This window comes from Odontesthes bonariensis, chromosome 18, assembly GCF_027942865.1.
Source record: "Odontesthes bonariensis isolate fOdoBon6 chromosome 18, fOdoBon6.hap1, whole genome shotgun sequence".
Classification (NCBI taxonomy): Eukaryota; Metazoa; Chordata; class Actinopteri; order Atheriniformes; family Atherinopsidae; genus Odontesthes; species Odontesthes bonariensis.
Window position 1 is genome coordinate 19,266,232 of NC_134523.1, and position 25,722 is coordinate 19,291,953.

Below are 25,722 nucleotides of genomic sequence, written 5' to 3' on the forward strand. Positions count from 1 at the left end.
CACAGAAACACTGTCAGAGCTGCAGCTGGTTCAGAGAGCAGTTTTTCAGCCGCCCTGGTTGTCTGCTGTCCTTCGTCTCTGGTAAGTCTGCTTTTTTTTTCTTAATGAAGCTGCTCCCAGGTCTGATCCACATGCAGGGGGGCTGGGGGGCTTCCAGCAGGATAACAGGAGACACATCAAAATGCTTTAGAATGTGAAATGTTCAGCTGTCACCTGAAGTTACCAGTTCAACCACCTCCCTGAAGGACAGTTTGATCTGTAAATGATTCATCTACAGTGTAGAAGAGTCAGCTCAGGCGTGTTCAATGACTGTTTTTTTTTTCTTCTGACTGTTTTTTACATTAACAGAACAATGATGCCATTTGAAGGCTTTTGCTTATACTGTTGCCTCAAGGCAGCAGGAATTAAGAGACATGTAGTCACAAATGATGTTGTAGGACCTTTGAAATGCCTGTGAATCATTTTAGCCGCTGTTCCAGGTTCCAGTGTTTCCCTTCATGACCCTTGATCTTCTGTTTTCGTCTTCACGTCAAGTGTTGAAATGTGTTTCCCTCCAGAGTTCAGTTTGCGTTCAAGGGACGCAAGACTGCATTTCAGTTCCTCTACCAGGTCGCAGAATCTGAGGGTCACAGGATACACCGGCACAGCTTCTGCTGGCTTTGCTTTTGATTCTTGTGCGGTTTTCAGTTGAATCTGTTCAGGAGGTAAAACCGTTTTCTGTGTGGGATCACGAAGGATACAGAAACGTGTGGGTTTTAGATCTGATAAGTGTAGCTTAGCACAATGAACAGAGGTAGAGAGGGGACCGCTTGCCTAGCTCTGTGAAATCAGAGAAAATGTCTGTAATTCGGCACCAAACAGGCTGCATAAGATCATGGTGACACTCCAATCAAGGTCTGATAATCTGTAACATGCAGCACTTCTATGGAATAGTTTTATACTGTGTGACAACCCGCTTGTGTTATTTTTAGCCACAAAACTGAGCTCTGCATTATGGACAAAATATTTTCTGATGCTTTAAACATTTCAGACTAATCACTTTGTTCACAGACCAGAGAATTTAGTTGCCAAAGATGAAATTTTCCTCACTAGAAAGTGGAAATATTTGTCTTTTTGCTGACAGCTGAGCTTTGCAAGATTTTATAATCAGCGGAGAGCAGTTAGCCTATCAAAATGACTAAATAAAACAGCCTGATAACACGTAAACACACTGGGACTCAGTGCTTTTCCTGAAAACATCTGTAACATAAAGCTTCCATTATGAGAACATCATAGGCGACCTGCAGTTTGGAGGTTAGAGGTCAGAGGTCACAGGGTGCAGACAAACTCTGCTGTAGCTGTCAGGCTCAGGATGGACTCTGAGAATTGTTTCCGGAAAGCTATAAATGCGATCCTCGCCGCCCGTGATGGAGCGAGTTCCTTCTTTCTGGATCTGCAGTGTGAAGATCCAGATGCGGAGCCAAATTACAGGTCTGCAGAGAACAGAGCCGCTGACTGTGGTGAGACGGGAGAAATACTGCAGGTCTCTGTTCTCAGTGTTAGTGGGATGTATTCGACCGTTAGGCTGCGTTCAAGTGCACTTAGGAAACCGTTCAGTTTGGAAACCGGGACTTTCATTTGTGTAGACCAAGCAGTATTTTAACGGGTCTTTGAAACAAATGGAAAACCTCTGAAGTTACGGATATTTCTTACAGCCGCTGCAGCTCCTCTGGGCTTTTGAGCCTTCTTTAGAGCTTTGTTTTGGGTTTTGTTAACAGCAAGTTTAAATGCAGCCTGTGGACAATTGTCAAGAAAGCTGTTCAGTCACATGTGAAGAGGCTTGGACCCAGTTGTGGCTTGGACCTCCTCACATATAACCTAATTTTTGCTGTTTACAGCAGCAGAGTGTTGGTTTTATTTCAATGTGTGTCTGTGTGTGTCATGCAAACACACTTAATAACTCGGATTCTTGGAAATTGGACTGTTAAAGTGCCAGAAGAAGTCACGTGTTTGCAGTTTTGCTGTTTATTTTAACCCGCTGAAAGGTTTACATGTGCAAATTATTTGTGGTTAGTTTCTGGTTAGTGATTCAGGCTAGTTACTGGATTTATCTAGTTTTTCATCATTTGATTTTCTTTAATAAGTTGTGGTTTAGTTCCTGGTTACTGTCTTTAGTTTGTTTCTGCATCTTGTTTTAGTTTTGGTTTGTTTCAGTGTGTTTTTGTCACAGTTGTGTTTCTTAGTAGTTTCCGTATTGTCACGAGTTAGTTTTCTTGCTGTTTCTAATTTCTGGCTCCTTCCCAGAGTTTTTCTGGACTGTACGTGAACTGTTAATCTTGTTGATTTCTGTGTGGTTCTTGGTTTGCTTCTGGATGGTTTTTGATAGTTTCTCTCACGTCTCGGCGTGTTTCTGGTTTCCATGGTAGCACTGACTCACAGCTGCTGATCTGCAGGTGAAGCCGTGACTTGGCTAGATTTTGGTTTCTGTACAAACGTCCCAGGACCGGCAGATACGTGTCATCAGTCTTCAGCTGCGTGAGAACTGAACACTTTGCTGACCTCATCTTTCGAACAGTTTAATCACTGCAGACGCCGTCAGGACTTTCAAACTGACTCAGGGCTTTTTTGGGGGGGACTGGGAATGTTCTAAAGTCTTCAAGGTATTTTATGTATTTTAGCAGCTACACAGACTCAAAGTTTCCAGTTGGCTAAGAATCCAGTTCTTGGTCAGTGTTCGTGGTGTTATTCCTGCAGACAGTCGGAGGAACAGGAAGTGATTCAGGGTTCTGTTAGAGCGTGTCGTTTGGCGGCATGTGGCTGCTGGACTCTGACCTCAGTGGCTGTTTTTAGGGAGATAAATGACTAACTGGTTTTTGTCCTGCTTTTGATCATGTTTGGCAATGAAGTTTAAATTTAGCTCTGTATATTCCTGCATGCTTGATAAATACTATCATCTAATTACAGGATAAATACCAGTATCTGACCACGGCATTTTAACACACGGTCTGTGTTGAATTGGTTCAGCTCTCAGCTTCTCTCAGTTTTTGGATCTTGCAGATTGCTACCGTATGTTGTGCTTTTGAGTTTTGTTGTTTGAGCTGCTGAACCTGGAAACTCACCTCTGTTTAAAGTATGTTGGTGTGATTTTATTTTCCAAGAAGTGAAAGCTGCTCGTTGTGTTCAAACAGAGGGGTCGGCCGTTAACCAGTTGGAAAGTTTTTCCTTTAAATGTCTGAATGAAAAGAGCTCATTGTGAAGCTGTGTGCTCTCTTCCTCTTTCTTGCTCACCAACTTGAGCTATGATTCTCTCTACCTGCTCCCTGTCACTTTCTCCACATGATACACTCACCATGGACATGGCAATGACAGCACTGGGTTGCTGTCATGTCTAGTAAAGTCTACAACAAGTCTACAACATCCATACACATTTAAATTCATTACAGGTTTTATATATTAATTGGAACTATCTTAACTTTACGTTAGTGATCATTACTGACTGCTGTTGGTATCTTCTCTGTGCCAACACACAGTAGAAAGGGTCTCAGAGTAGATCTGAGTAAGAGGATTGTACATTTTCCCAAATCAGGGATGTCTCCTGAAGCCGTTTCCAAACTGTCAGTTTAAAAATCACCAGCTGAAGCCCTTGTATGTAAGTTAAAGGTACTGATTGTGCAGCCACTTTGCAAAAGGTGAAGAAGAAGAAGATCCAAACTGTCTTCATCAGCGCTTGTTCAGATGGTCTGAAAAAAACCAGGAAGCACAGAGGAACGTCTTTTTCCCCACCTTGAGCCCGAAGAACTGCAGCTAAGAAAGAAAAATCTGTTCAAACTGAAGCTGGTACACTACATAAAGTACATGGAACAATCAGTATGTTTAACGCAACGTTACAAACAAATAAAGTTACCGTGTTAGTCCGGCTAAAACCAAACTTTTAAGATAGATGTTAACACGTCAGCCTGACTGAAACTGTTATTACAAAAAGACCCTCTGCACTGCGTGCGTGCTCCACAGATCCTGCTTTGACCCGGAAGTAAGAGAAGAAGCCGCGAACAGCAACCATAAGGGATAGCATGCAGCTCATTTGTTTGAAAAATGAAAAAGTACAGCGAGCTGGAAAGCTGTCGATTGGTGTCTCCACATGGTACCAATTTACTGCCAGCTGTTTTGTCCGTCAATTATTTTGATCCGTGAAGAAATAGGTCAACTGTTAAAAGCCCGATACTAACGAGCTGAAAGAGGGCATATTGCCAAATGTCGTTTATATGCTGGAACAAGGAGAGCAGTCCAATTAAATGACTAAGCTGACCTATAACAGCAGCTCAACTTAACTGTGCGTGTAAATGTATTTAAAAAAGAACAAACCTTCAGTTAAAAAAAGACAACTGAAACTTGGATAAATGTGAGTTTTCAAATGGGAAAGTGACCTCAAATTGCTCTAAACCTGCTGTCGAACATAAAACAGACTAATGTTGAAGTTCCCACGAAGCGCTTTTTTTTATGTTTTGTGTTTAGCAACAATACACAACATTTTGTAACAGATGTAGCTTAAAGGCAAATTTGCTGTGATATCTCACAAGAAAGTCACAAAAACCACAGCCCTAAACGTCTACGACACAAACGCAGCTTTAATGTGCAGCTATCAACAATCCTGGTCATCACTTATCTTCCACTACATGTCACCTATACACCAGATGCTTTTTTGTAGGTATTTTTTAAGGTATTTTAGAGTATTTCAATTCCTGGAAAGCGATTGAAAATCTTGATGACAAATCCTGCATTTGGGGGCATACGCTAATTTTGTGTCCGATGAAATGCTTCTTTTAAATTCTAAATCACAACAGGGCTCATGCAGAGTTCAGGGCGGTGCCTGATCAGACCGCTGGAGCCGACCAATCAGAGTAGGGAGGGAATTTAGGGAGATCAGCTTCTGTTTTAGCGGGAAATGTAAGTGAGCAAATGCCACGCCGCTCGCTGTTTCTGGGCATTATAAGATTTGTTCTCTTAAATTCAACCTCAGGCGTATTGCAAATATGAGAACGATGCTTCAGAATCGGGTCGATGCAAGGAAATAAACGAATTAAGGGTTCTTTACCAGAAGAGTGGTTAAGCGTGCAACTGGAATTCTGACAGATGTTGTTAACTCTCACTTCTCTGCTCAGTTTACAACTTGCGGATGAACCGCATACGACATGTTTAATGTTTAATTGCGACCATGGCTGGATTTAGGAAAACAATCATTTAAAAATACTCATTTTTGCCCCAGAAAAACAGATCTGAAAGCCAGTTCTGAATTCACATTAGAGCGTCACTATTTTCATGTGGTGTTTTAACAGTTCCCCAAGCATTTACATACTTATATTGTTGCATTTTTCAGTCATTTATTGTCATATTAACCTTTTTGTTTGCAATCTATCATCTCTGATTTCCATATTTACACTTTAGAGCCACGTTGTTAAACAGTGCGTGCTAAGAAATGTACTGTGTTGCTTAGTTTCTTTAAAAACCGAATGAGTGCACTCTCAGCAGATTCATTCAAAAGTGTTGAATATAACACAAAACATAATGAATTTAATGAACTTAAACGGAAAGAAAATAGCTTAAACCTAGTTCTTGTTAGATGTTTTACAGGTCTGCAAACTGATCCCACATAAGTTGTTTTTTTATAGTCTATGAAGCTGCTGTTCTCCTGCATTTTCATCAACACATTCTTCAGAGTTTTTACTCAGACTATCGAAAGACAAAAACATCAAGTAATGAAACACCCGACTGATGACTGAGAGGTCGGAGGTCAGACTGGTTGGAGCTGGCAGAAATGCTTTGCAAGCTCAGATAACTGTGTTGAGCAGGGAGGCAGCTCACAACACGTCCAACCTAGAGTTGGATACAAGAGCAGAGGAACCTGTCAGCCAGGAACAGAAATCTGAGGGCAGCAGTGTTTAAAGACTCACCAAAACCAGGCAGTTCAAGACTGAAAAAAGGTTGCCTGGTTCGATAAATCTCCCTTTCTGCTCTGGCTGCAGATGGTAGGTTAATATCAACAGCATGAATCTATGGAGAGAACCTGCTTTATGTCAACAATCCAGGTTGTTGCTGGTGTTCTCATGATGTGGAGCATGTTTTCTTGGCCCCTTTGGACCCTCTTGATGCCAGCAGTCATGGTTTGAATGCCACCGCTTGTCTCAGTGTTGTTGTTGACCGTGTCCATACTTTTATGGCCACGGTTTACCTTCTAAAGCGGAACCCATTTCCAACTGGTGTCATGAACGTGATGGGGAGTTCAGGGAGTTCAGTGGGTGCCTGATGCCTCACAGTCAGCGGATGTAAAACCAGAGGAGAACCTTTGTGATGCGGTAAGACAAATCTGCAGAAATATTGATCTAAGAGAGGGTTTACAACCTCTAAGTGCTGAGAGAGAAGAGAGGTCCACCTTGGTGTTAGTGTTGGGCTTTTCTGATGAAATGCATGTGCGAAAGGTCAGACTTTCATGCTCTTGTGCATCTTTTCACACTGTATATGTTGAATATGTGCATAGAAAAACGGAAATTTGAAATATTCCAGAAAGCTTTCATTCTTGTTGCAGGAAGAGCAAGGTTGAGCAGTTTTTGTGCATGAGACGCGTACACGGAACCTGGGAGACTTTAACCTTCCTCCTCAGTCCAGGCTCACCGGAGCTCAGGATCTGCTGTTTTAAAGACGAAGCCCTTGTGTTTTTTCTTATCACAAGCTGCTGACGCTCTGAGATAAGCAGCAGCAGGAAGTCAGCGTCTGAGTTTAGAAAAAGGGAAGTGAACCAGAAACCAGAGAATAACAATTCAGTCTGTGTGTTATTAAGAGTTCAGCTTCCATAAGGGACTGTGCAGCATTCATTACGCATCAACCTATTTACGCATCGTCAACGCATCGTCTACATATTGTTTTATTTTCAATCTTTAATCCAGACATTTTTCTTTGTCTGTTTTTTCTACAAGTTAGTAGAAAAGTTAGTTAGTTTTTGTTTTTTGGTTCTAGTTGTAAATTTAATGAGCTAATTATGAGTAACTTTATTTGATTAATTTCAGTGCTTTATTTAGATTAGATTTTTTTTTGCTAATATTCTTTGTTAGTTATTTGTTTAGAATATTTTGCTAATTGGGTCACACTGGGCACCTGAGGCTATTTATGTAGGTAGGAACCTGGAGTACCAGCATGCACCGGGGTGGGCCAATGGTTTTTAACAGGGAAAGGGAGAGAGCAGAAGGTTTTCTTTGTTCTTTTGTTTGTTTTATTGTTTGGAAATAAATAATCAGAAAAACGCAAGAATTCATTTTTGGACATTCATCATCTTTTGCCTGCGTTAAACCACATCCCCATGGTGCATCAGTGGTCTTTTGATATTGTTTGGTTTAAGTTTAATTTGTTTTTTTATGGACAAATGGCCACTACAATCAAATTTAAACTTTTTATGAAGCGCACACACGTAGACGAAGCAAATAGATTAATCAACCTCTTGTTTTGCTTATTTAAGTCGCATCTAATTGATAAACTCTCAGGATACGTTAGTTTTGGCGTTTACTTGTTAAAATTGACTTAACACTGTGTTATAGGGAACTAAAATGACATGAATGATTAAATGTTTTCTTTTCTAATAAAGCATAGATACAATGTAATACATGCAAAAAGGAGAACTATTAACCATTAAAACACATCAGCTGGAGGTCATATACTGACTTCACTCACGTTATCAACTTCACAGGCCCAGCAGGATCGTTGTGAGGCTGTCAGAGGTCAGACTGCTCAGCAGACTTGTGTAAATAAAGATTTCTCGGCTTTCTGCTCAGCTGCTTGAAGCGTGATCATGTGACCCGCAGGCTGTCTGCCCTCACAGACAGACCACTGCTGTTGTTTTTGTTTAGTGGCGTTTCAGCTGATTCTGCCCTCAGGCTGATGAACACTCAGCTGGTCCCAGAGCAGGAGGTCAGTGGTGACGATGATGATGACGCAGCGAGGGCGATGACATTAATTAGTTTGTCAGGGTTTGATGTTTCACGAACATGAAACGGCAGACATAATCCGTACATGAACATCAATCAAAAGGCAGGAAAAACTCAAAAACATGACAAGATGTTAAACTTTAATTAACTTTAATTCATTTCCCACTCTTGCACTGTTAAACTTCCTTAGATTTGGATTTTGTTCCCCAAACTGTGACTCAGTTCACCTTCACCTTCCTAAATTCCAGGACCGCACCGCCTGTAGACAACACCAGAGGTGTGAGAGGGCGGCGCCTTGCCTTCTCACAATAACGTCATGAGACAGACATTCTGTTAGCTAACACACAAACAAGCAGGAGGTCAGGAGGTTTGAATTAATTTTCTACATTCCCCCTGCCGCACATTCATCTCTGTTCAGTCATCCATTCAGTCATCCATCCATTCATTCATTCATCTCCTGCAGACAATCTGAACATCATTCACCATGTTTCAGAGATTGGGCTGAATGTCCACATCAGTATGAATTTTGGCACCTCGTGAGGATTTTTATCCCTCCTTTCCATCCTCTTTTTTTTTGGTTTTTCTCTTCGCTGATCTATAGTCAGATGAAGTTGTTTATATCTCTCCAGTTATAGTGGGCTGTGGGAGTAAAACCAGTGGAAATGAATTTGACAGAAGTAGGCGAATGTTTGGAACACATCTTTATGTTTCTGTTTTTATACGGCTGCACAGCTCTATCCATGGATATCCTGGTCTTTTAATGCTCTACGTTCACCCTGACCTCTTCCTGTTGAATCTAATTGAGTTCACACATGTGGAGCTTGATTCACTCAAAAAATTCTCTGATCATATCCTGCAGAGATGACGTTTTCCACCAGAGCCTAACAGTAAAACTGTTCAGTGATATATGGGCAGCATGTGCTCCACAGGAACAATAACGGGCAGCATTACAAACTGAACAAAAAGCACTAAACAAAGACACAGAGTTTCCAAAGATCCCAACTCTGTCAAGATGAGCGTTTGGGAATTCTTTTTTTAAGATTAAGCACTGACATGTGGAGTCGGAAAAGCAGTTTTTTGTCTTGACAGAGGAATAAGAAGCGGTGCTAGAACTGGAACTAGCTGCTGAAGTGAATTGGAAATTGAAACTAGACGCAAAGAGAGGAGGAAAATCCCCTTGTTTTGTGGGGCTTTCAGTTGCAAACTGAAAGTTTTTGGTTCATGTTCGGTTCATTAAATAAACTGTGAATTGTTTGATTCACAAACAGGAAGTCCACCATCAGGTGGAGCATCTGGATGTCAGAGCCTCAGGCTGAATTCCTCTCTGCTGATTTGTGTTGATGTGAAGCATGAAGCTACATGTTTCTGGCCTCCACATTCTTTCCTTATCATCTGCTGAAATGTGTTGGAGGGACTCCAGACATTTCTGCTGCAGGACCAGAACAGACTGAGAATAGAAACACAGTTTAACCATTCTTGTAATCAGGAAACACTGGACGCCTCCTGCCATCCAGTCAAGGCGAGCTGCAGCAAGATTCAGGTTTGTCTGTCAGAGCAGTGTTCGGATTTAGAGGTCACCTCAGTTTATCGCCATCTTGGATTCACTCAGGCTGAAGCAAATTCAAATCTCACCACAATAAACTCCCGTGAGACATTTCAAGCACCGTTATGAGTTCAAACGGCTCAGATTTGATGCCTTCAGGTGTGAATTTGGTTTTCTGCTGTTTGACATGTGATGCACTCATCTGCAAGCGTCATTTTTTTCCGTTTCACGCTGTTTTCCAGTCTTGTGGATGTACCTTTGGTGGAAGTTTATCATTGTGATTACTAAAGGTCTTATTGATGAGTTCCCCAGTATTCCTCAACACTTACTTACAAATTATTATGAAATCTGGTTCACTTGATCCCGTAAAAGTCAACAGGAGATTGAAAGTGACATAACATGAACTTGTTTTATAATTTTTTTTAGTGTTCAGAGCTCAAAAGAAAACCAAAAAATATGTCTGAGTTACATTTTTTGCAAACAAGGTTGTGAAAACAAGTCTTAAACCATTGACCGTGGTTCCGTGATTCCTCGACGGCAAATGGAATTATGATCAGATAGTACAATGTGAAATAGAACTAAAGCAGTAACTGCAGGTTAGAGTTAAGTTTGAAAAATAAATGTTACAGTAAATCTCCATCAGAGCAGGAAAGAGAAACAGAGGAGCTATTCATGTTCACAAACCAGACTTCATTCTGTGTTTTTATTGCAGTAATCACTCATTAGTCTGTATAAATCTCACCTGAGGAGGCAAAGGTCAGGTGTGTGTGTGTGTGTGTGTGTGTGTGTGCGTATGTCTTAAATCCACAGAAACTTGAGCAACTTCTGGAGTTTAGGTTCAAGTCTTCTGATCAATTAAATTTGTATTTGTTCAGTTTGTGTCATCTGGAAAAAAAGAAGACCAGAAGACCAGAGACTCACTTAAATTCAAAGTAACAGCCCCCTCAGTGTGTGTCTGTTACTTCCTGCACTGTGCTTGGACCACACCCAGTGTTTAGTCATGCTTAATGTGCTTGCCTTGTTGATGTCTCAGAGGGTTTGGTTCCCATGCAGCTCAATGGCAGAGTGTATACATGTTCTTCTATCCTTGCGAGGACTATACGGGGGAAAATGCTTTGGGGAAGTGGTTGTTTTTGGATCATAAGTGCTGTTTGAGAGTCTAAAGACTGTACAGTAATCAGTTATTACATTACATTGTTTTTCATGCAACACACAGGAATTTGACTTTTGTAACCTTATTTGGTAGCTGATGGTGGCCAACTTCAGTAGATACTGTAGACGTCTCTGTGTTACTGCTGTTCCTGGATCAGTTATGTGAATTTTATGGCTTTGATTTGAAACACTTTCTCTTTTCAGTGAGAGAGGAGGCTGAGTAAAGGTCAATAGTTGGCTAAAACAACTAGGTTCAGGGCCACTGGTACATTATATAGTTATAATAAATCAGATGTAATTTGGAAGCATTAAAAGTCTATTGACTGATATCAGTCTATCTGGTTGGTTTTGTGTTGATGTGGGGACTTGAGGCAGTTTGATGTAGGAATTTTTCAGGCGGAAAACCAGTGAGACGATAAAGTGAATGCAGGGCTTTTGATGGATTAAAAGGTTTTTCAGTGAGAGGCATATTATCACAGATAAAAGAAACCACTCTCAGTCTGATTGCAAAAGAGGAACTTGCACAACTAGTGGCAGGCTTCCCGAGACAATAAGTCATCTGAGAACTTCCTTCTTGTGAAGAGAGACAAAGTAAAGAGATGGAATGATGAAATGTTTGAATCTCTCTCCATTGTGGAGAGAGACAGATTACTTTGTTCCAAGAAAAAAATCAAATAAAGTGTTTATTTAAAGGATCTTTTGTTTTCTGTCTCCACAGATAAAACTTGAAGTTTCGGCTCTGAACTCATCACAATTTGGATTTTAAAATTTGGATTTTTTTTTTGTCATCTGATTTTGAGGAATAACCCTTTTTTTTGTTTGGTTCTTATTCAACCTCTGAGGTTTCCTTCTGAACCTCCTGGAGTCCTTCTAAAGACCATTTTCCCTCTGAGGTGGGGTAAATTTGAGGGTTCGTCCTCTGAGTGTCTACAGCAGTGTAGTTTTTTTTTGTCTGGATGCCCCAGGATTATCCTCAGGCTGCAGTTCTTCCTCCAGCCTGCAGGGCAGCAGCAGAGACCAACAGCAGGCCGCTGGACGGGCGGAGCATCGGTATGAGCGACTTCTGGCACAAGATGGGCTGCTGCGTGGTGGCTAAACCTCCACCGGTGAGACACTTACACATCTTAATTCTTTAATGACATAATGTCCAGGAACAGTAAACAGGAACATCCTGTACATAATACACAAAAAGATCAATTTTATTCAAAAAGGAAATGTCTGCTTGGGATTAGTTGTAGTTGCTGTGATGTGTGAAGAGTACTGGAAACTTGACTTTTATAAAAATCATTAGGGTGTAAGCACAATCTTTATGGGTTAAGCTTTAGGTAACTCTTGCTGGAACAATATCTAAAATATAGTTCATCAACTGAGCTCTTCTATCCTCTGAGACTGGTGGTAAATATAATAGATGGGGTGGGTGTGAGTGGTCGGGGCTCAGAGGTCAGGAGTGACGTAATTTACAAATGAAAATCGGATCGGCTCCTTAAATGAGGAACTTTCAAACAAAGGGGCACAAAAAAAAATGTCAGGGAGTTTTACACTTGCTGGTGGATTTCAAACACCTTAATATATGCTCCCAAGAACAGAAAGAAGCAAGTTTTCATAATATGTCCGCTTTAAAATTGTCCATCCGAGGGTTCCAAGTCAGTGTGGTTCCCACAAAGTTAAAGGAACAAGAATGCACGCACCTCATACGGGTGGCAGAACTTCCTGTTTCACCTTGACCTCTGACCTGTTTCTGCTGCAGCCTCTCGCTTCCCCTTTTTCCCTTCATTTCACGTAAAACGACCTGACATACATTATGTCCACACACGAAAATAGTTTCCTTCTCCGGCTCTGCATTCAACTCGCTGCAGCTCCGAACAGCCGCTGAACATTGATGGATCATCCACATTTTTTCTTTGTGATTCCTCTAAAAGAGAAATATTTCAGATTAAAAGACACGTCTGAAGACATCAGATTGGAAACATTGTAAATGTCATATTCAAATGAATAATTGATTAACGGGGAAACAATCAGAGCGAATCCCTGCAGCCATGGGAGTAAACCCCAGCTCGCCACCATGTGCGGGTTTACTACAGTAATGTGTTGTAGACACGGTGTGTGCTTGTGCTGCCGGGAGGAAGTTGTGCAATGTTGTGCTTCTCTCCAGAGACCCTCCCTCCTTCCTCTGCCTGTATTTTTAGAGTTTTCTGTTTGTTCTATTGTGCCACTGCAACAATACACCTTTAATAAACATACTCAGACACACAGCAATGCCAGAAGTGACTTCACTCAGGAAGCAAAAACTGAGCCTCTTTGTAAAGCCCGACTGTAAAGATCAGGCTCAACAACTGCTCCAGCTGTAGAAAATAATGTAAAGATGCTTTTCACACATGAATGAACAGATTATTAGACATACGCCTCTTTTTCATGAGTGAAGGAGAAACAACAGGGCTAACTCCATAGTATTTTGGTCGAATTTTTACTTCCATTTTTGATGTTTTTGCATTTCTTTGTAGTCATTCCGTGTCCTTGTTGTTGTTTTAGTGTTCAGTAAAGCTTCTCTCATTGTTTTGTGCATCTTTGTGGTTTTTTTGTGTTCCCATAACATCTATTTTGATTCTGCCGAAGTTGTCATTTTGAATTTCTTTCCCCTTATTTTGTCTCTTTATAGCCATTTTTGTTTTCAAAGCCAGTCTTTTTGTAGTTGTTTTGCATGTCTTTCCTGCACTTTGCGTCTTTGTTGGGTTGCTTTTGTCTCTTTGTAACATATCACCAGTATTCAGTGTTTCTTTGTAATCACTTGTTGCTGACGTCAGCAGTAGTCTTTGTTAGGATTATTGTTTTTGTGCCTTTTTCGTAGTAAATCTGTGCTTTTTAATGCTGCTATTTGCATGTCTGTCACTGAAACTGAACTTAAGTATTGAGTTCACTCGGTTTATGACGATATGCTGTCTGACATAAGTTTGAAGCCTCCCGCACAGCTGTTTGTCACCGATACGTCTTTGCCTGTATAAACACCACAGTACAGATTATAAAATACGGCCCCATAGAAATCCTGACCAGAGGGGCTTGTGGACCTATGACCAAAGAGCCCGCTCAGGGCATGTGCGTGATGTTACCGGCCCACTGTTTGAGATCTGTGAGCAGCTGATGGTGTGCACACAGTAAAACACAGGGCAGGGCCAGGACTGGTTTTCTGTATATGTTTATATATCTGTGATGTCACTCCTCAGCCTTTTATTTAGAAATTCCAGCCTGTTCCCTGCGTTCATGTAGATGACTCAGAGATTACATGATGATGATGGTGCTGGTGATGGAGAGCAGAGCTGTTTATCAACCCAACACAGAGGTTGCCAGGAGAGTCCTTTTTTTTTTTTTTCCCCTCCTGTTTGTTCAGTAACTGAGCCGCAGCATGACTGTTACGCAACAAAACTGCTCTCACATCAGTTTATACCTCAGTTTGCCGTGTTAAAATCTCACATGATGAGGTTCTCGCCGTTATTAGACGTCCAGTGCACTTTACGATTACAAAGACTTGAAGAAATGAAACAACAAAAAGAGATGAGATATGGCATAAATGTGTGGCCCTGGACTGTGAGGGGCGGCGCCATCCACGTGTATCCCTCTGATTGGATGCTAGAGATATTAAGGCTGTCTTGTTTCAACACTCGGCTGAAGCATCCCGGAGAAACAAAGGTTTAAGATTCTTCCAGTTTGTCAGCCTGCGTTGCCAGGTTGCTGTTTCACTGCTGTTGCCATGACGACAGCTGTCGCTGTGGAGGAGGAAGCGTGTAGGCTGAGGGATGATTCACTCCCAGCTGGTCGACCACAGGATGCCAGCATGCTCATGTGTTAGTGGACCAGTCTGCCGTACGAGGTCTGACTCGAGTTTCAACCTTGCGTAGATGCGATGCTACTGAACCAGACTGCAGGAAAAACACCAGTAAATAACAGAGAGATGACCTCACCATGTCTGCTTCACTGCCTTATCTTCATTATGTTCAGTCTGAATGTCCCCATCAGAGAGTCAGTGTAGATATTAGGCTACAAGTCATGCTCTGATTGTATATGTTTGAGATTTTAAAATGAAGGCCATCGAATTCGAATGTAGCCGATTAACTGATATCAGTATCTATCAGTTTCATTCAAGGACAAAGCCTCTTCATGTTGGTTTTTGCTGCCAAACATTAGAAATCTGCAGTGTTGAAGAGAAATTAACGACTGTTTTACGTCACAGTGCCAGGCCGCCGAGTGGACGGATTCATTGGGGTGAAAATTGGCAAAACTGAACTAGTAGATTAATCATATTTTGCAGTAACCTGCTGGTGGTTGAAATATATTCATACATGCACATTAATTGGTGTAGTTAGTTACTTTTTGGGAACAAACCAATTTGAAAAAAAAATATTTTGGGCTGTTAAAGAAAATGAATTTTGCATTATTGTTTAACAATGCTTTTGTATTTGACGGGCTGCACACCGTTGTCTTTAATCCTGGTGGGAGCGAAGGCATGCTAATTTAACTAATCGCCCAACAGTTATCACAACACGGTGATTTGACCTTTGTGTTTGGGCTTGTGCAGAATCATTTAAATGTTATTTTTCAGTTGGAACTACTTTTTATCGATAATTTTATTCAACCAAATTAGATTATCTTGGGTAAAGCTTAGCTTTGAATTAAGTTTCTTTCAGGTTAAGTACTTGGTAGTTTGCAAAGCTAGAATTCCTTCACTAAATATTCACTAAATGGCTGAAGTTTCTTCTGAATTTGGTTCATCTGCATTTTGAAAGCATTTGAAACTAATTACGTGTAGGATGCCTTTGGTTACACAGACTTTTCTGTTCATCTTTAAACAACATCTACTCAATACAAAAACCTGTCTATCAAATATACACATCATACTTTTTTTGCCCTTAACAGCTTGAATAAAACAGGGAATTACTCAATAACGACTAACACTTTGATTATATCCCTATTAATTCAAACAAGCTACATCCTGATCGTGAACGACTAATAAACTGTGTGCAGAGGTAACAGAACGTACCATGTAGGAGATTTTAATATTTTTAATTTTTAAGATAAAGAAAGTCTGTTTAAGAATTTAGGCGTCTCATCTAGGCTTTAAAAAGTAATATATTTATGATGGGTGAATATATAAACATAAAATTACATACAATACATTCAAAAGAGTAAATGAAAATGCAAATTAACAATAAATTTTGTTTATTTCACACCAAATGAATAAATACATGAGTTGATTTTAAAATGGTAAACTTGTTAACGAGTTTGAACTGTTTTTACACTTTCGGTCTTAACGTTTTTAGCAACTCACTCTAGAAACAGGCAGCTACTTTTATTTCATCCAAAACAAGATTTCTTGTGATCTTGCAGATTTGACTTGACCTCTTGGTCATGTTCAACCTTTCACTTCGGTTCTGCTGTGTTACATAAGATCTCTGAATAATCCTGAGGAGCATAAGCCTCTTAAATCACATCTTAATGGTTGTGATTGTGGTTGGGATGTGTTTCAACGCAGCAGGATTTACTGGACTTTGGGAGCAAAATGGGATTTTAATGAAATGTTCTGTGGCTGTGTGCCAGAGCTCTGAGTGTCCCTGAATGCAGCATAGAAACTGCACAATGCACTAGCCTAAAAACCTCATTTCAGTTGTCAAATGATAACTTTTATCAGGAACACACTGTCTTCAATTAAACTAAGTGTATGTGAGTCATATTATTTCATTCTGAAGGCTTAGCCTACTGCTTCTTGTATTTGTTTTCTTTCTCTCTTTATGTTGCTTCACATTTTTGTTCTTACATGATTCCCTAAGATGATGCGAGTCTGAGAGTATGTAGACATGTGGAGACACACCAGAGACACACTAGAGACAAATCAGACTATTGAATCCAGAGTAAATAAGAAATAAATCCATTTTCTGAGTATGTCACATCACAGACAAATGTGTTGTTAACCACCAAGTTAAACTTGAATGATTAAAGCAGTTATCAAGTAAATTAAATTAGGTCTCTAAATCCGGGAGAATGAGAAAAGATGCTGGGGCTGTGTCAGCGTAAAACTCCTTATGAACAGATCTCAGATCAGCTCAAATGAACCATTCCACATGCCAAACAGCGGACTTTAATTTGAACCCAAGTAAACTGCTTGGCATGAAATCAAAAACACACAATAAAGGCATGAAATATTTAAGTCTCTTGCTGTGGACTTGGGTATCAACACTGTTAACTTGTGCAGCTTACTCACATTCTCATGGCAGGTATGTCTTAGCTGCCAAGGATTCAGCAGATACATATCAGTGCAGTGTGGGCACGCTACCAGGAGCCGCAGAGGTCTATCACTGTATCTGCTAACCGCAGCTACCTCCAGTAGAAGTTTTTAAAAGTACCAGGTGAACAATGAGGCTGGCTCTGAAAAACAAAATGAATCCTCCATGTGTGCACCGACCATAGTTACTCCTGAAACTAAATCCGCCGCCCTGGAACCTAAACTGTGCCATGTCAGATCTTCACAAAATGAATTCCCGTTGTGTAACTCTTGACAAAATGAATTCAGTTGTTCTTGTTCTCATTATTTCTCTTGTGGTTTGAGTAGACTAGTTCTGCTAATTCTGGCGTACAGGAGAGATTCACGATGATGATTTCCATGAAGAAGACAGAGCAGTTAGTGAGCTAGCTGCTCATATGAGGCACGTAACGCATCTTGTAGGTCTGTTTATAAAGTTCCAGTGTCAGGGGTGAACTTGCCTTTTATACTCGATCCCCCTGCATCATGGAATTGTGTTTTTAGGCTTTTTAATCACGAATAATAGTCTGAGCTTGAATTGAGGATAATTTGAAATGGTGAAAGTTTCCTTAACAGAAATTATGTTTTGGTTTGTCGTGTGTATATGTGTATCTATATGATATAACACAATCTTATCTGTTTGGTCTAAAAAGGGAGTAACGGTGCTTTTTCTGGTACTAGAATGATGAGTATCCATAAATCTTATTTGACTTCTTTGCGTAGTTGTAGCTCAACGACTTGCTCTGCCCGACCGTCCATAGCTATTTTCTTAGTACTCATTCATTTTTGTAAATAAACTGAGTTAATATGTTTCTTCTAAGTGTTAGATATATGTATAGATTACCTTACCTTCTACGTTTAAAAAAAACAAAAGCACTTTGTCCAAAAAAGAAAAAAAACAAACACACTAAAAGAAAATCATTAAAAACCCTGAGCACAAATTATTAAAAAAAAAAAACAGTTTAACAGCACAACTGCACAATTCAGTAAAACACAGCTCTCTGCATTGTAACACATTTTAAGCAACTACTGTCTAACACAAGCAACATGTCTCCATGTAAATCAGACCATGTGATACATATTAAAGGCATATTAGACCATTAGAGACATAAGACCAGCATACTTAAGACGGATGTACACTTATGACATATCGAAGACGCATGAAAGGCATAAGAAACTATTGAACGTGTAAAAAGCATCCGATCATCATAGATACATCATCTCATTGTTGGAGACTTAAGGAGAAAGGTTTCGAACCAACAGGCATTCATTAAAATGAGTTCTATGCCTCAGAGCTGGTATTTTATAGCAACATGTGGCATACTTATGGCATTATGGCAGCAAAGTGGCATAATCTTACAGCTGTATTTAATGATCTCTGTCAGATGGGCAAGAAAAAAAAGAGAGAAGCAAGAAAAACCCACCTTAGTAATGCCGGGAATGTGTGTTTGATTGTGTCTTTCCGTGTAGAAGAAGAAGAGGAGGAAGATTGATCGCGCTATGATCGGGGAGCCGACGAACTTCGTCCACCTCACACACATCGGCTCTGGAGAGATGGCGGACGGCATGCAGCCGGTGAGACACCACACTTAAGTACACTTACTGAAGACCTTGCAGCAGTCTGCTATTTAACGTCTATCAGGACAAGAAGTAAAATTGAAACTCTGCAGCTCCTCACATCAGAGACGACTTATCAACAGATCAGGCTTCTGTCCAACACGAAGACAGAGCGACATTGTGTGTGTGCGTGTGTGTGTGTGGGTCAGGAAGTGTCATGGGGCACTGCATCCGTCGTGCTTCTATTTTGGCTTTTTGGTTTCACATCTGGTGTGTGAAAGTATGTATCGGTTGTGAGACTCAACAGCCCCTATGAAAAACTAACAGCGTTAAAAACAAACAAAAAGACAGGAAATTCATAAATGGACACGACTTACATGAAAAAGGGAAATAAAAGGGAAAATCGGGAAAATTTGAGTTAAATATAACATGGCCACACTTGGAGAGGTGCGACATCATCAGATGATATCATTGTATTTTAGATTTAGTCAGTGTCAGCAGGTGGTCTTCCTTTAAGGTGAGGTCAGAGGTCAAACATGTCCTTCCTCTGTGATGCTTCTGTTGTTTCTTCAGAGAATCTGAAATAACCAGAATCACATATGGACATGGAGTAAATCAATGATGTCAGACCAGCATGAACCATGTAAAAAGATTAAATAGATCTCTGTGTACATGTCCGTATATATTCTAAAATACTGAAGAGTCACGAAATACTCACGTTTAACCTTAAGTTTGATCTTTCTTGAACAAGAATTTAAGATAAAAAGTTTAGGATGAAATCTAAATTTGAACTTATTTTGAATTTGGTTGTATGAGGTAGTTTTTTTGTTTTGTGAATGTATTATACTTTTTATCATGAATCCATTATAAGCACAGATATGTGTTTTATGCTCCTTCGTTGCATTTGGAGAACCATAAAATCGGTTTTTATCTTCATCAGTTTAGCTTGTGTTTGTCATTCTGATGCGTTTCTTTGCCTGTGGGAGACCTTTGACTGTCCTCCATGTTTTAAAATGGGATGTTTGAAGATATACTTGTTGTTGTTTTGCAGTCCGGGTCGGTTCAGGAGCAGATGAGGTCCAAAGGCCCTAACGTAAACGGGAGGAACAGCCTGTTATAGCTGGTAAAAACAACATATGATGTCACTCATCGTTTCTGCTTCGTCTAACACTTGCAACTCTTTCACCCTTTAACATCCTGCTCTACCATTTGATAAATATTTTTCAGTGACTACTATGTATCTTATTGAAAATAAAATGATAAAAAGGTGCAAGATATGTGCATTAAAGTTAAATAATATGAAACTACAAACAATGACAGTCAAATCATCTATAATTATTGTTATGTTCTGATTAGTTCGGGTTAAAAGAAACAGCTACTCTTAATGTTTTTATCTTTTCACGTTCTTTTTTTAGGAGTATATTAAATTGACCCAGACCAGCTGACTGACCTCCTACGCACTCTAAACCTCTGAGCCTCTTCTCCAACATCTAGCCAAGAGCCAAAGGCTCCCCTCTTGCCCTGCTGAAGTGTCCTTGAGCAACTGCTGCCACCCCAACACCTTTTGCAGGGTTTTTTAAGTGCAACATTTTAACCTTTTTTTTTTTTTTTTTTCTCAATACCTTTATTTTACCATCCACCCACAAGTTCATCTTCTTCAGGTCCAATTGACCTGCAGCTCTAGATGTCATCCTGCAAAAACAAAGGCAAGGACTTCTCCCAGCATGCCTCTGACCGGCCTTTATTTCAATCTTTTAAGAAAAACACACCACAAGAGACTATTTTTACCACCACATTTAAGATGAAACGTAATCACTTCGGATCAGAGGAGTCGAGCACGGTGTTCGTGTGCTCGCCAATAGAGGGCAGAGTGAAGAGGTTCCCCCATCAGTATTAAATTAACCGATATCACCACTGGACTCCATTTCCCAGCATCCATTACCATTTATGATAAACAGTTGATGACAGAAGGTCTGTATTTAGAAAAGATTGATAAAAGGACGATGTTTTCCGGTCTCGAGCGCTGTCTTACAGGATGCCGACTTTCAGGATGCTTCATTGTGCTAAATTTGCTCCTTATATTGAGTTCCTAAAGGATTATTACACCTTTGTTTGGTCGAAGGGGGTGGGTGTTGTCTGTTTTCCAACCCTTCCATGTGTTGTGGGGTCACATGGCCACAGTGATGACATCACTGGACTTCATCTCCCAGGATGCATGTCAGGCCATCCTCCCTGCTGGTGCTCGATGATGACAGACTCTTGTTTTAAGAGATGGGAAAGTCCCAGAAATCCCTACTACACTGGACCGGACTGTGTGTGTGTGTGTGTGTGTGTGTGTGTGTGTGTGTGTGTGTGTGTGTGTGTGTGTGTGTGTGTGTGTGTGTGTGTGTGTGCACTTTTAAAGCTGTCTTTTTGGGGACCAAGTTCAGTTTCCGACCTTATGGGGACATTTATGATTAGTCCGGTCCTCACTTTCAGAACCAGGTTTCGGGTCGTGGGACTGCATTATGTCAACACATGTTCTAACAAAGATAGAAGCACAAGTGTATGTGTGTGTGTGTGTGTGTGAGAGAGAGAGAGAGAGCGCCCCGTTTTATTTTTATTTTTAACAAACATGTTTTATGCAACAAAATTGTTCCCACCCCATCACTTTACTCAGACTGCAGTTCAGGGACTCTAAATGGGTCTGACATTTTCAGTCCTTAAGTATCATGCTGAGATATTTTTAGTATTACTGTTCAAAACATTTCATGCTGCATGCTGTCATGGTAGAAGATCAAATGTTTTACTGCTTTGCATTGTGTGTGTGTTTTATGCAAATTTATATTATTTTAAATTGTTTGCTGTTTTGAATGATTTGCTGTTATATCTCTTGATTTCAGCCTGCTCTGTTTTCTCCTGATGCTTTAGCTCAGATTAGCTTTTTGCTTTCTTAGTGTTCAACTTTCTGGACATTTGGGTAGATATGGTGATTTGGAGATGATTCCATGTTTCAAGTGTGTGATTTCACTCACAGATCAAATGTTTCATGTAAAACAGCAAAACGATTGATAAAAACAAGACAAACACTTCATCATTTTGTTAAACAGAACATATTCAAAGTCTTTGTGTTTTTAATACAAAATTAAATTTTGACGAAAACTGATATTAACTTTAACTTTTTCAACTTAATCCTCAATCAAAAAGTTTAATTCCAGCACTTTGTAAGAAACGACCTCTGGCGCAGGGTTACACCCACTCACCAAAGTGTCTACTGTTATTCTCCAGCAAATATTCTAAAATGGAAGAGGAAGTCCTCATTTCATCTGTTTATGTAAATGTTTTGCCATATTTATCCACAGTTATACCTACACGATGGTCCAAATGTGCCAAAGGCTACTTTACACTAACTGAGACACCGACTAACTGCAGTTCAACGTAATTTATTACATTTGAAGGTATTCATAATGGGGAAAAAAATTTTTTATGTCAACAACTTTTCATATCATTAAAACTCTTAAATTACCAGAGTATTAGATATTCAATAAGTATGTTAGCGGGAGCTAAAGCCCTATTCCAGACTTCTATTGCCAGACTAGAAGCTTTACCATATACATTTATTTGCTGATCATTTTGAGATTTCTGGCCATGACAATTTAGTTCAAATCTTGATTTATTTACTTTGTTATTTATGCAACTATTCCAACGCTTCTTTAATCGGTTTGTTTCCACTCTGCTTGATCAATATGTAATTAAAGCATAAAAGTAGGAAATATGTCTGGAAAATTTGCAGATGAACACACAGACTGAACTGTGTCCGTAGCAGTAACTCCTTGAGGGAAATCCATCTGAATGGTTGCCACGGAAACCACTGAGTCACGGTGTTGCCCCTCACTGTGGCGACTGACCACTTCCTCCCCAAGACTGAGGCTTAAGTAGTCAAAAGTCTGTTTAAGGAAACTCAAGTGTTCACAAGCCCCCTCAAAGTGTGGGAGTTTTTACACTTCCTCTTTTGTCTCTTTTAGCTCCCTACATGAAAAATAATATGAATGTTTTTTTTGATGATCATCCAGGCTCAACCAAGACGAAGCTGTACATTCTGTGCACACCTGGGAGTCTTGGTTACAAACACATATATTCTTCAGCTTTGTGTCTAGGGTAGGCAAATGTGTAAATCCAGACACATGAGGAATTGGTCATGTTTACAGAAATATTAGTTAAACTTAGTTCACACCACACACACTTGAACTGATGTCAGAGACAGGTGTGGCTTCTGTAAGACAGGGTTTTAAGACCTTTTCATTCACTTTTCATAGTTTTATTTACAGATTCAGTTACCATTTGGTCACCACGTATCTGGAGGCCTCTTACATCCTCTTTAACTGTCATGTTGGAGTTGTATAAGTCTTTAGGTTCATGTCAGCGGTACTGCTGTTATCTGTCCCATTCCTCCTCTAATTCTTGGAAATTCAAACCTAGCTGTTGAACTCTAGTTCCTTTTGTTTATCTCAACCATAGTTTCTTTCTTCCTCTTCCTCTTCCTGTTTGATTCCCATCTATACTTACAGTCCAACAACACTGGAAAGCACTTTCCCTTCAGTCTCACCTTAAAGCAGAATGACTAAGAGATTCAGCCCTGAATATAAAATATACTGTTTATCTACTCAAATTCAAACTTTCTTATTATCACTTTATTTTCCTGGGGTTTTATTTGTTGTTGTTTATCAAAGATATTGATTCTGTTTAACTATATATTTGTATTAGTGTCCCATTCGGAAAATATTGCTTATTATTACTGTATTGATGCATCTATAAAGAGTATTGATTGAAAACCTTTTCTGTGACTTTTCACACCTTGAGCCTCTGTGGATCTTGCTGTCCAAAACCAGCAGGAGTTAATGAATCAGTCAAAGTCAGATTATTATTATTATTATAATTATTATTAATGTTATTATTTAGCTCATTTTCCTCTTTTAGCAACTGTTTGCTCACAAAATTCCTGGTAATGACCCAAAGTGTAATCTGATATAAACCAATCAGCAACCTTCACAGTTGAATGTTTAAGTGTACTGAACTGCAGGTTTTTTTTATTTTACCGTCCTCTTCTTAATTTTCACTGACCACTTTAAAAAAAAAAAAAATCTAATTTAGAAGCTAAAATGTTGCTTTTGTACTGTTCTCCTTTGGATGTTTGTTCGATTTACACGTGTCCCAGCTTATCAGACTCCCCTGTGGCGGTTCCTGTTTGGGGTTCGGAAAACTGTGAGCATGAAAACCTACAAAATGATGATCTATATCTTGAAACTTCCTGCGGTTTCAATGACAATCTGCCAACCTGGTGAGATTTGAGGAACACGATAACACGCAGAAGTTAACCTGAATCCTGTCACGGTAATTTTTTTTGTCTAGTTTAAACACTACAATTGTGTATTGAGGCCTAGCGGATTGACAAAAATATTACCGTAAAGAATGAATTATGCAGCAGCCTAATTTTTTTAATTGTTTTAATTTTCATAACAGGATTTACTGTCATGTGTCCATAACATTTTTTTTATAGATATATATCAGTTTCACATTTAGAAAACAGAGTTCTGTGAAAATAATGTTAACAAAAGAGGCGCATATGTTCTGTGAACTCTATTAGATACACCCCCATGCAAAGCAGATAATGAAATATCAACTTTTAGTACTTTTGATATGTTGAATCCAGTCATTAAACAAAAACTGGTCAGACTGTAATATGATTTGTGAAAAAAATCATATTTTCCGAAGGAAGGTCGGAAAAAACCTTCCGTTGACACATTGAGAGACTTTGCTTTAAAGTGGAGTTTATCATTGATGCTACATTAAATTGATCTCACATTCAGTCTTCACTCGGTATATGTGGCGTGATGTATTTTGAGTTAAAGTGACACGAATGTGTGGTTCCTGTGTGTGACTGATTATTACTTTTTGTGTTTGTTATGTAAGTTGTTCCTCCTCAGCAGAAAAAGAAATACAGATTGACTTTATTCCTCATCGTTGTGTAATACGTGTCTCATGGCGGCTGAATAAATCTGCTGTTTTCTCTCAGTGTGTGTTTGTATGTGTGAAGAGCAATTTATCCCCAAACTCAGTTTGTTGAGGAGGATGGACATTTGAAACAGGCTAAAGTTGTTGTGTTTCAGTAAGTCATAGTTTTTTGTAAATAATTCTGTGATTCAAAGTTAGTGCCACAGTTTTTTGAGAATAACAAGATTTTTCACAACTAAAGCTGTGGGAATTTTAAGAATAGATTGATTGTGATTTAGGAAAAACATCATGGTTTAAGAATTGTGATGTTTGAGAACTTCAATCTCAGTGTTTCAAGAATAATTTCAACAATGACACCTCTTTGTATCAAGACTAAAGTTCTAGTAGTATCCTTATCATAGTAAATATCACGTAGCATTAAACATTAGGGCAATTACAGGAGCCAAGTGAGCTAATGTACTTTAAAATTGACTTGAATTACCCAAAAGTTATAAGAAATGACAGTTTTAAATCATTTTACATATTATACCATCTAAAAAATTTAAAGGCCTTTTTACTCAATTCAGTTCTGACTTTTGGGACCTGCATCAAAATGATGTCCTGAGAGCGCAGAAATCCAAGAATGCATTTATAGATAAAAAAAAAAAACAGCCAGTGTCTGCGGTCAGATAGAGACGGACAATTTGCTGTAGCATACAAAGGACAGTGATGTACATGACAATGATAAACCTTTTTCTGGAATAATGTTGCAGTGTTTCAAAAATAGAATTGTCTCACCACTAAGGTTGTGGTAATTTAAGAATAAAGTCATTGCACAGTTTAAAGATAATGGCATAATGGTTTGACATTTTAATATATTGAAGGCTGGATTTAATATAGGAACCTGGAAATTCCAGTTTGTACATGTTCTTGAATGCACCACCAAAAGGCAATCTTATGTTGCATTAAATTAAATGTATGAACTTGGAATTTCTAACATCCAACGGAATAAAACGATGCAATTAATGTATTGAATAATAATAATAATTCATGATGTAATTATCTCTAAACAACAATTAAGTCAGATTTCACGGTTGGGAAAGTTAAGGTTTGTCGTCCACGACTTACAAATTTTATGACATTCCCCAGAAAAGTTCTTCACAAAGTAAAAGTAAAAACTTTCATCTGAATTTCATGATTTGATTTCTACCGGGAGAGTATTTTCTAGCTCATTCTTATGTTAAGTTAGCTATATAACTGCATAA

The 25,722-nt window shown here is 39.3% G+C and overlaps 1 protein-coding gene across 1 annotated transcript; it reads left to right on the forward strand.

Moving 5' to 3' along the window:
- cdc42se1 (CDC42 small effector 1) lies at positions 1-24,538 on the forward strand. The gene is made up of 5 exons (XM_075449268.1): positions 1-81; positions 11,363-11,750; positions 18,401-18,505; positions 19,539-19,610; positions 19,903-24,538. Exons 2-4 carry the CDS (start codon positions 11,601-11,603, stop codon positions 19,605-19,607), a joined length of 324 nt encoding a protein of 107 aa, XP_075305383.1. The 5' UTR covers positions 1-81; positions 11,363-11,600; the 3' UTR covers positions 19,608-19,610; positions 19,903-24,538.
- Positions 24,539-25,722: the final 1,184 nt, after the last annotated feature.

Excerpts from the sequence above, each read along its gene's own strand:
- cdc42se1 (XM_075449268.1), top strand. The coding sequence starts at position 11,601 with ATGCCCCAGGATTATCCTCAGGCTGCAGTTCTTCCTCCAGCCTGCAGG. Across the intron at positions 11,751-18,400 it reads TGGTGGCTAAACCTCCACCG|AAGAAGAAGAGGAGGAAGAT; the intron begins GTGAGACACTTA and ends CTTTCCGTGTAG. Across the intron at positions 18,506-19,538 it reads TGGCGGACGGCATGCAGCCG|TCCGGGTCGGTTCAGGAGCA; the intron begins GTGAGACACCAC and ends GTTGTTTTGCAG.